The sequence below is a fragment of the Hyalella azteca genome, unplaced genomic scaffold, assembly GCF_000764305.2.
Source record: "Hyalella azteca isolate HAZT.00-mixed unplaced genomic scaffold, Hazt_2.0.2 contig11045, whole genome shotgun sequence".
Lineage (NCBI taxonomy): Eukaryota > Metazoa > Arthropoda > Malacostraca > Amphipoda > Hyalellidae > Hyalella > Hyalella azteca.
The window spans coordinates 3,296-13,254 of record NW_025941057.1 but is presented as its reverse complement, the minus strand read 5'-3'; the positions used below and the strand labels follow the sequence as shown (position 1 = coordinate 13,254).

At 35.6% G+C, this 9,959-nt stretch overlaps 1 protein-coding gene across 1 annotated transcript; it reads right to left on the bottom strand.

The window, feature by feature from the left end:
• Positions 1-4,785: 4,785 nt before the first annotated feature.
• LOC125178578 lies at positions 4,786-9,740 on the bottom strand (the record flags this gene model as incomplete). The annotated part of the gene is made up of 5 exons (XM_047882689.1): positions 4,786-4,975; positions 5,696-5,806; positions 8,463-8,643; positions 9,423-9,461; positions 9,556-9,740. Coding segments are annotated over 5 exons (706 nt in total), but the record flags the coding sequence as incomplete, so codon positions are not given.
• Positions 9,741-9,959: the final 219 nt, after the last annotated feature.

Below are 9,959 nucleotides of genomic sequence, written 5' to 3'. Positions count from 1 at the left end.
TTAAAGTAGACATCCATGTAGGAAAGGTAAAACATGAAAATGACTAACTTTTATTTACTGTATCTAACCCGTGCTAGTTCGGTTAGGTTAATTGCAATAAAGTTGCATTGATATGTTTCGAAAATGTTTTATTAGCATTAAATCTTTTTGAGTAAATCCCAATAGCAGAACAATAAATATTTAGAGATTTCCAATAATTTTAGCCATTGTAGCGGCTAATGCAGCGGCGCTACATTTTACTGTAGCGGTAGCGGTAGCGCCCGCTACAATCTAGTGGTGTAGCGGAAGCGGTAGCGCCCGCTACATTTAGAGCATGTAGCGGTAGCGGTAGCGGCCGCTACATTTCAAAGTAGCGCTGCCCAGCTCTGGGCGTATATGAGTATATGTCGACACGTCGTTATTTAACATTTAATCGTAATGCTGGAGCGTGTTGATAAATAATACAAGGCGATTGGGATTAACGCAGAAGTCACCGGCACAAATAAGTTCTTATATTGAGCGTTTTTTTACCATTTCCAATGAGTCACATGAAGTAACTCTCTGAATTTAAAAAACATCTTCTACGTGAACAACCGAGCTGTATGAAAATATCATATATTGAATGACACAGACCTAATTTTTATTGGAAAACAACTATTCGAAATCCGCAGCATCTGAATATATTCATGCTTTGAAATCAAAATGAGAATTGACTATAATTAGTCGTGCAGAAACTTTTGTCTAGTAAACGCATTGATTTTATTGTGCAGCATACAAATGCGAATTCAATATTTTCACAAAGATAAGCACATGATTACGAAAAATTATGGGATTTTTTATAAAAGCATTAGATAGCAGAATTTTCTTTTTGAAACGCGCACGAATAAGGACCAGTGAATGCATTATATTCCAATTTGCAGAGAATCAAAATTCTTCGGATGACGTTAATTTAATAAAATATACGCTATTTAGTATAAAAGTGCATATACCCGAATACCAGAACATCTAGAGAGTACGTAAGTAAATGTGCACTAATTCGCTAAAAAAATATTGAAGGGATGGACGTACCTGCCGTTCGAAACATTGCCCTACAATACTCGTGTTGAAAATCGTTTATGATTGAATTAACGATTCAATCAATCATTCACGCCTGAGCGTATTTCAGCTTATTTTGGGCAAAAAGTTAACAATGTTTATTTCAAAATTTTGATGAATCAATTCTCATGCTCAAATAATCCTATAAACAAATCATAAAAATATTTCATGAAGTGTAGTTAGTTAAAACTTTTTGAGAAAAGAAATAACCTTTCCTGGAAGTCTTCTTGTTGAGGCAAAAAAATTCTTGCCTTGCTACTGATTTTTTTTTCAGTAGCAAAAAAGAGTCGTGTGTGTTTTGTCTGAACTAACTTGCAGGCTGGAAAAATTCTTGCGCTTACTTAGGACACGAAGTTGACGGTAAGTTATTTGCAGAGCTGCTCCTCGACCCTATGAGAAAAATGATCGCTTGAGGGCAGAAACGGGAGCAGTAAGATCTTAATAAAGAAATATTCAGCATAGTTATCCTCAATAAGATTTTATTGAAGCAATATTCAGCATAGTTATCCATAAAATCATGCCTCAGCAATTGGTTGCGTGTAGATTGCGAACCAGAACACGATTATATGCAGGTATTTGGATTATTTTGTTCGCATTAAATGATTCATCACATATAGTAGAATATTTTATTTCATATGTTGCTTATTTTCCATCCATAGTTTACTCCGTCTAAATAAAAACAATAAACAAATATATCATACTTTTTAATTAAATATTTGAGAAATTCACTACTAATTTTCCTATGCAGCATTTTAAATATCCATTTGCTTATCAATCAGAATATGAAATAAAGTCTCTACCATTGTATCAGTTGCGACGTATCATTGATAAACTTTATTTCATATTCTGATTGATAAGCAGAAAGATATTTAAAATTCTGCACAGCAAAGTGAATTTTACAAATATTTAAGACAAAAATCATTATGTCAAATTCAAATTACAAACTAACCAATAAATTAAAAACCAAGAAAACCAAGTAAATTTGCATGAAATGTACTTTCCTGGAATTTTCTTTGCTTTAAATTGTTTATTACGAATAAAAATTGGATACGCTCGTTTTCGCAATTCATTTCGAACAATATTCTTTTATTTTGTAAATTTCAAAACTGAATTTAAATTGGCTCAGCGAAAAAATATACGTATAGAGTTGAAAATTCTTTATTTATTTACTACCGCCATGTTTCATCTTGCCTCTACAAATGATCGATTGTGTGTATACTGATGAATTCAGCTACACAAGGATTCATACAGCCGACAAAAATAGACTAAAGGACTAAACGAACAACGTGATGAGGTTTTTCTAAACGCTGATTATCGATTTTCTGTGTTATCAATACAGAAGAAAATCAGCTTTTCAGCGAATAAGTCAACTTTTTTAACGAAACTGGATTTCAAATCGTTCTAAATTCAAAGCCCTATCCATATACTGTAACTGCCTCGAGTTGAAAAAATGAATTTACGAGTATATTTGCATATGTGGTGACATCAGCGAAATTTGTAGAGAAGTTATATGTTATTTGATGCTCGATGTAAAATCTTTGAACTCTGTTTCATTACTAACACTATAACAATTGTCTTGTAGCTCATCTTAATTGTACATATGATACCCGACGTATAATTGTGACACAAGTGTCTGACAGTAAACTTATGATAGTTGTACACTAAATATCATATTCTGTGCTGAGCACCTCATATTCTGGATTCTTTACAGTGCAAACCTCACTCTGGCCTGACTCCTAATCTGAGATAGAACTCCGTTATCTTGCCTAATTCGTCCAGCAATTACGAGTGCACCTGTGCACTAATTGCGAACGCCTCGGAGTCTACCGTGCAACTTTGCGGAACACGGGAAACTTCCCTCACTTCAGTCCCTTTCTTCCCCACCTGTGGGGATCATAAATAAGAGACTTGGGTATTGTTCTTCAGCGTGAGGTTTTTGAGGTCGGTGTCATGATTCTGTGTCGATTAGAGATGTGTCGTGTCAAAAGCATGTAAATAATTTAATCGTAACGTGTCAAACTCACGAATAGCAGCCAGAGCAAAATTGTTAAGAAGTGCTAGTCTTTCGTAAGAAAAGAGTAATTATAGGAAACCTTTTGGAAATCCCATGTGTCCCTGAGGAATCTTTTGTTTCTAACAAACCGTTTACATCTCTCTTTAAGTGGAGTTAAAAAATCTGCATTGCCACGTGTATTTTGATTCAAATAAGAAAACGACAGCATCTTCTGTAGCGCCTAAGAGAGACGATGGCGACCCAAAAAAAGGCCATCAATTAAGAGTTTCGAAACCCTTTATCCAACACAAATCTGGGGTAAAATTTATTAAGAAATAAAAAGTTTTTCAATCGTCCAGTATCCTTCCAAAATTCGTTTATAATGTCTAACGCAATCAATCTAATTTAAATTGAATTACCTAACGGGTTATTTCCAAGCAATAACTTAGCCTGGATCTAACCTTGTGAAGCCCGCGTCGGCAATTAACGGCTATACGCCGTCACTGGCGCCATTACGACGCCGCTCAACACAACATATCGCCTCGTTAAAGTCTACTTAATTCAGCCATCCCACGTCGCTGGCCCAGTGCTTGGATCACGGTTGTGTTATCGGAGGCCATTCAATAAAAGCTGGTTAATGTTAACGTCAAGGAGCTTATGAATTTTGTTAGAATTATTTTAGAGTATTTCGTTTCTGCGCCGAAAGTCTTAAAAATATTATTGTTTCGCAGGCGATTACTTACTTCCAAAATTCTTTGAAGGAAAACAATGTAACGGTAGGGAAAAGATTTATCTAGGTTTATCTACTACCCTCAATCGCTCATAGGGATTCAGTACAGACAACTGAGCTTTAACTGTCATAGTTGAAACTATAGATAACAGTTGAATCCAGAGCATATAATAGCTGACTACAGTAAACTCAACTTACTGTTACTGTTTCAAGACGCCTAGAGTAGCAAATAGGTAACAAAAATACCTATTTAAAATCACCTATTTCAAAATAAAAAATACGCTAAAAACAAATAAGTAATAATAATAATAGCAAGCCTCCAATGCTTCATGGACATCTGTAGCGAACATGCAGTTCCTAATTCCTCCTAATGATAAGCAGCTAATAATAGCACTATTAACCAATAATGGGCAGTTTTAAGTCACTTTTTGCTTCCTGTTACAGATCATCAGCAATTAGGTGCTGACTGTAAATAAATATCGTAAATAATCAATAACGAATATCTATTATTAAATAACCCGAGTCATAAGCACAAACAAACGCCAATTAACAAATATAAGAAACCTTTGATGAATTACCGCAAATAAAAAAATGATCTCAACAACAGCATCGAACGAAATTATATGCATTACATTCTGATTCATAATGCAAGTAATTTTCATATCATACTAGTAATATAAACTACTTGCCAGTAATACTGGTATCATGTAAGTGATATTGAAATTACACCAGTAATACTGGTATCATAGGAATAATATTGAAATTACACCAGTAATACTGGTATCATGAGAGTAATATTGAAATTACGCCAGTAATACTGGTATGCTAGTAATATTGAAATTACGCCAGTAATACTGGTATGCGAGTAATATTGAAATTACACAAGTAAAACTAAAATCGCGACAGTAACACTGACACCATGTCAAAAATTATGTGGTTACTGGCCTACAGTGCGAATAAATTTGCAGTTATGATGCAATGTTCATTTTCAGAACAGCAGATTGCCCCTGTAATATTGGCCGTGAAGTACAGTTACTGCAGAATGTACGAGGTCAGTGAGGTGTACAGGACAGTCACTGTACACTGTGTCACAGTCGCCCGTGTCGTGGCCCCGACGCTCGGCCGCCGTGTAGCTGCCCAGCACGGCGCTTGTCGTGTTGTCCAGGTCGTGCAGTGGTCTAAAAAATACAGATTTCCTTCATTTAAACATCGAAATGAATTGCATTTCTTTATCGCAAAATCATCGTAGCTTCTATTATTGAATCACCCTAGTGAATCACCATTTCGTAACTCATGAGCGAATTCTGTATAATTTTTCATGAACTTCTCTCCTTTATCTCAAAATTCCAATCATTGGTTTTAGAATCTTAGAGAAGTTTCATCAATCTCGTATTTGTTTGCCAATTTTATTTCTTTCAGTATCATAAGGAAGGCTTGATTACAATAAGTTCTTCATTTAAAAGTTTTAAATGAAAGTTCTTTCATTTAAAAAATAGATTAAAAAATTATGCTGTTTTAGTCTTCCAAGTGACAACTTATTTTAGCCCAAATGACAACTTATATTAACTTAAGAACATTGAAGCGTTAATGGAGAAGGATTTTTCTTCGGTTCCATTCTCTAACTCATTCCCCACTTTAAATGCCGTTTATTAAAAACGTGTTTATTGACTAACTGCTTTTCAGTTTGTTTAGAAAAAAATTCGCGAGCTAGAAGCCATGCTCCAAGCCTGGGCTCCTGCACCCGCAGAATCAAGTGAAAATTTGTACAAATGGCTATGCATCTTTGCCCTGGCATGGCTCATCCAGATCCAGTCAGTTTCAGTGGCACGGGCAGAAAATGTGTCACTATTGTGACAATATGACTCATTCTTTTCTCCTAGTGTTGCAAGGGTACATACGCGAGGAGCATGGCGGTTATCTCGCCGAGCAGCCCGTAGCCCTCAGGCAGGCCCTCAGCCGCCGCCTGGCACACAGCCCTCAGCATGCAGCCCTCGCCCGGCAGCCCCACGCTGCACCAGGGCAGAGAGGGGTTGTGGGGTTAGTATGGGGTAAATAAGTGATGAAAGTTAAGCCGGGAATAAATTATTGATGAGGGTTGAGAATGGAAAAATAAGTGATGTAGGTTAAGGTGGGAGTAAATTATTGATGTTGGTTGATATGGGAATAAATTATTGATGACGGTTGATAATGGAGAAATAATTAATGTAGGTTAAGATGGGAATAAATCATTGATGTAGGTTTATATGGGAATAAATTATTGATGAGGGTTGACCATGGAAAAATAATTGATGTAGGTTAAGATAGGAATAAATCATTGATGAGGGTTATATGGGAATAATAATTGATTAGGGCTCACCATGGCAAAAATCATTGATGTAGGTTAAGATGGGAATAAATCATTGATGAGGGTTGATAGGGGAATAAATCATTGATGTTGATTGATATGTGAATGAATTATTGATGAGGGTTGATAATGGAAAAATAAGCGATGAAGGATGAGATGGGACAAATAATTGATGAAGATTGATATGGAAAGTTCATATTTAAAAGGGGCAAAATCATTATTGGGGTTAATGGTAATGATAATCACCAAAGTTAATATGACTGTAAACCGTTGATGCAAAAGAAAGGATATCGGATCGGTGAGAGGATTTGACATTCGGGCATATAAAAGGGCTTCATATTATTGTAAGTTTTTACGAGTGAAATGATTGATAAATCGTGAGGAAAATTAGGGGAAGGTTTAACAAATATCGTCGGGAGAAAAGCATGCGGGGATCACAACGAAGACTGAAGTGTGAAAGGAATATTAAATCGACCAATGAAAGAATTTTGAAGGCAAATTGCATATTTCATTTCAAAACAGCACAATCATGAGCAAATTGGAAATGACTGGGATGCAATATGAATGTTTAGCGGCAAGATTGCAATGTTATAATTTCTATTACTTAATTACGTACAAGTATTATCTTGCCCTAAAATTACCCATCTTTTGATAGGAAAAGCAATTTTCTGCTGATCGAACTGATGCACATATTAATATCGGAATATATTTTTTCCTGAATAATTTATATTGTTTCTAACGAATCCCTCATCTCTGCATGTGACGTTGTTGGGCTTTATTTAGATCAGCTATATTCAACACTACATGCTTGAGGCTAAATTACTTAACAAACTTAAGAAAATATTCAATAAATTACTTAACAAACTCCTGGGAAGTTAAATTTTGCTCATTTTAATATTCATGAACTGATTTTAGTCAAATACTTGTCAGTTTCAAAACTTCATTTATTTTCAGATACTTATTTCTCCTTCTGTGAAATCTTGCTCATTGTGATATTTTTAAAATATTTCTGGCCAAAATACACGTCAGTTTTAAAATTCTATTATTTTAGTCGTTTATATCTCATTTAGCTTCTCATTCTTTTAAAGGGAGAGCACTGCTACATTAATGCTCTCTGTACACGTCGTTAGATGCTTCGCCTTGCCCCTGACGTGCTCGTTTCCCTTAACTGCGAGTGATCCAAACCTCGTCGCAAGCCTCGTTTAAAGTTTGCATAAACGTTCGCATTACGCAGCTGATGTTATCGTTAGCTATCCAGTGACATCTTATCTCTAACGGCAGCCATTTCTCCTCTGAGATAAAAGCCTTTGAGATAAGACGCTGCTCAGCAGCTCCACGGTGAAAGATGAATGGCTGATCTGGCAGGATCGGGACTGCAAGATCGATCCGTTTACTGATCGGGAAAAAATGTCGACTTGAAGGGGACTCCCGATACCAATTCTGCGTTGACACCGCTTTGTACCTCTCAAACATTCACGGAAAATCAATTTAGAATTGAGCAGTTTTTTATAAATGCTGATTGGGTTAACTTCTTTGATATTTACGAAACATCAACAGCTTAATAGCCCAACACAATTGGGCTATAATTTACAAAACTTCTGAACGCACTCTACTCGGAGCATCTAAAACATCCGCGCTGCCCGTTGAATGTTTTATTGCCCTATCAGGCAATTTTTTTTTAATCCTTAGAGAAGTTTATTTAGAAACACGAAACTTCATCTCTAGAATCTTCCCTTGATAAGCTAGGTAGGTTCCAACGACAAATAATGTCTGCCCGAGTCACTGCCTTCTTATTTGCATTTCAAGTTCGTTATGCCTGAAATTTTTATTAAATTTAAATTAATTTTAACATTTCACTTTCACAAAAAAATTCAATTTCAGTGTAAGGAACTTGTATGCATTCAAATTTATTGTAATTCATGGCATGATAATCATTAGGAATTTTCCCTTATTTGTTAATAATTTCCATAAACTATTTCACTCTTGAATAACAAATAATACAAATAATATCTTTCTGACACTACACTGAATACAGCTTGATTACAGCAATAAATATATAGAGACTTATATACAAGAAAATTAGATCTGTTTATATAATTGCAAATTTGTTCACCATAATCAATAAACTCTGAGCATTTCTCATCAATATTATATTTGCTATCGTTCATTAGCTACAATATCCTGCGATACTATCCCTAGATCTAGCTCCTACATTCATCACAATTCTTGTTCCCAATCCTTCTCAATTCGCCTCACCCCTTTAGCAAACAGAATTTATTATTTGAAACAACTAAAATTTCGTCATCCTGCTTTGCCTTTACCTTTCGAAGGCGTTCTCTATGGCAGCGTAAGCGCGCGTACGACCTTCAGCTACGCTGCACGCGCGTCGTGCGCGCGATGTGTCCCTGTCAGCGACACGCGCATCTGACAGCGATCTGCCGAGCGTCACAAAGTTCGTAGGCAGGCTGTACGACCACGTGGCGAAGCCTTTGAATGTCGCCTCTGTAACACGAAGCGAACATGTTACTTAGCAAAAGCTTGCTCCAAATTTTTGCCCGAACGAGAATTTTTAGTAGCAATTGATAAAAATCTTTAAATTTATGCATTTTTTTTAATTTTTGCGGATAATAGTCTTTGATTTTTAATTACAACTAATGAACAAAATAAAATCCTTTCAGTGTAGGGTTCCATGCTTTTCAAATTACAGTTTCGACCGTGCTAGATCGTTCAATTATATAATCCAAAACGTGTATATACATTTTTAAGAAATGTTCCATTTATTAAGCACTCAGTTTCAAGACATGCATTGAACTGCAATTGATGTGGATAGGTCTTTGTAATTTCTACCTATTTAAGGATTCAAATTTTTATCTTTAACTGAACTCACCTCTCGTATACTGCCGTACACTTAACATGAAAACCCTTATTTGATAATAAAATTTTTCTTTCGAGCCTCAACCTGAGTTAAGAACCAAACGTTCATCACGTTCATAAGAACCTGAGTTAAGAACCAAACGTTCATCAAACATTCATCACGTTCATAAGAACCTGAGTTAAGAACCAAACGTTCATCGAGAACCATCAAACCCAAAAACATTGTAATTGAAAACAACGAAGGATTAACTCCAGTTACCTTCTAGAAATACCTACACTACAAAGCTTTTTCATTTTTTCATCTATCCGTAAAAATGTTAACGAGTAAAATAAATGAGGGACTTGATTTTAAATTCAATTATTCATTACTTACGAACAAAATTTATTAGTCAATAAGCTTAACTCACTGACGTATGAGTCATACTCGTCGAAGAGAGGAACGGTTAAATGTTAACGAGTAAAATAAATGTGAGACTTGAGTTTAAATTCAATTATTCGATACTTAGGAACAAAATTTATTAGTCAATAAGCTTAACTCACTGACGTATGAATCATACTCGTCGAAGAGAGGAACGCTTATCTGAGTCTTGACTTTGGCCGTGGAGCTCGGAGGGAAGCTCAGGTAGCGCTTGGCCCGACGGTGGGCCACTTCTGACGCGTCCTGTGAGTGTCCAGTGCCTTGGAACTTGTTGCTATTCTTATACAAGGTTGCTATTCTTATACATCTTTAGGTGCATATTTGTTACATAAGCTAATTATTAAAAAAAATGGGAAGAAATTCAAAAAAAAAATTCGTGATGAGATTTGGTTACAATTCCATATACCGAAGACTTTTTCAATAATCAATAATTGGCTATCATATAACAAGTGAAGCACCTAAAATTCAAGCAACTACCAAGCAATTAAAAAGGCCTTCTTAGAGACTAACATCAGTTACAAATAGA